Source organism: Myotis davidii, unplaced genomic scaffold (genome assembly GCF_000327345.1).
Source record: "Myotis davidii unplaced genomic scaffold, ASM32734v1 scaffold358, whole genome shotgun sequence".
In the NCBI taxonomy this organism is placed as follows: domain Eukaryota; kingdom Metazoa; phylum Chordata; class Mammalia; order Chiroptera; family Vespertilionidae; genus Myotis; species Myotis davidii.
The window spans coordinates 568,863-569,119 of NW_006290768.1; the positions used below are offsets into that span (position 1 = coordinate 568,863).

At 68.5% G+C, this 257-nt stretch overlaps 1 protein-coding gene across 1 annotated transcript in view; it reads right to left on the minus strand.

The window, feature by feature from the left end:
• Nucleotides 1–257, minus strand: part of NR1H2 (nuclear receptor subfamily 1 group H member 2) — a 7,537-nt gene that overhangs the window by 5,082 nt on the left and 2,198 nt on the right. The window contains exon 6 of the mRNA XM_015564000.1: nt 84–251. Coding sequence (XP_015419486.1) covers nt 84–251 — 168 coding nt within the window. The remainder of the gene's footprint in view (nt 1–83; nt 252–257) is intronic.

Consider the following 257-nt stretch of genomic DNA (forward strand, 5'->3'; position numbering starts at 1 on the left):
CCTGCACCCCGGGAGCTCGTCCTCTCCAAGCCCCTGCCCTCCGGAGCCTCATTCCCTTCCCAGGCTAGGCCCACGGCCCCTCAAGGCTGCGCAAGGGGCAGTACCGTGACTTTGGGCTGGTCGGAGAAGGAACGCTTGTTGCACTGCAGCTGGGCCGCCACCAACTGCTGGATCATCAGTTCCTGAGCGGCTGTTAACTGGACGCCCTCGCCTTCCCCGGAGCCCTGGCCGCCCCCGTCGGACCCTCCCGGGGAGGC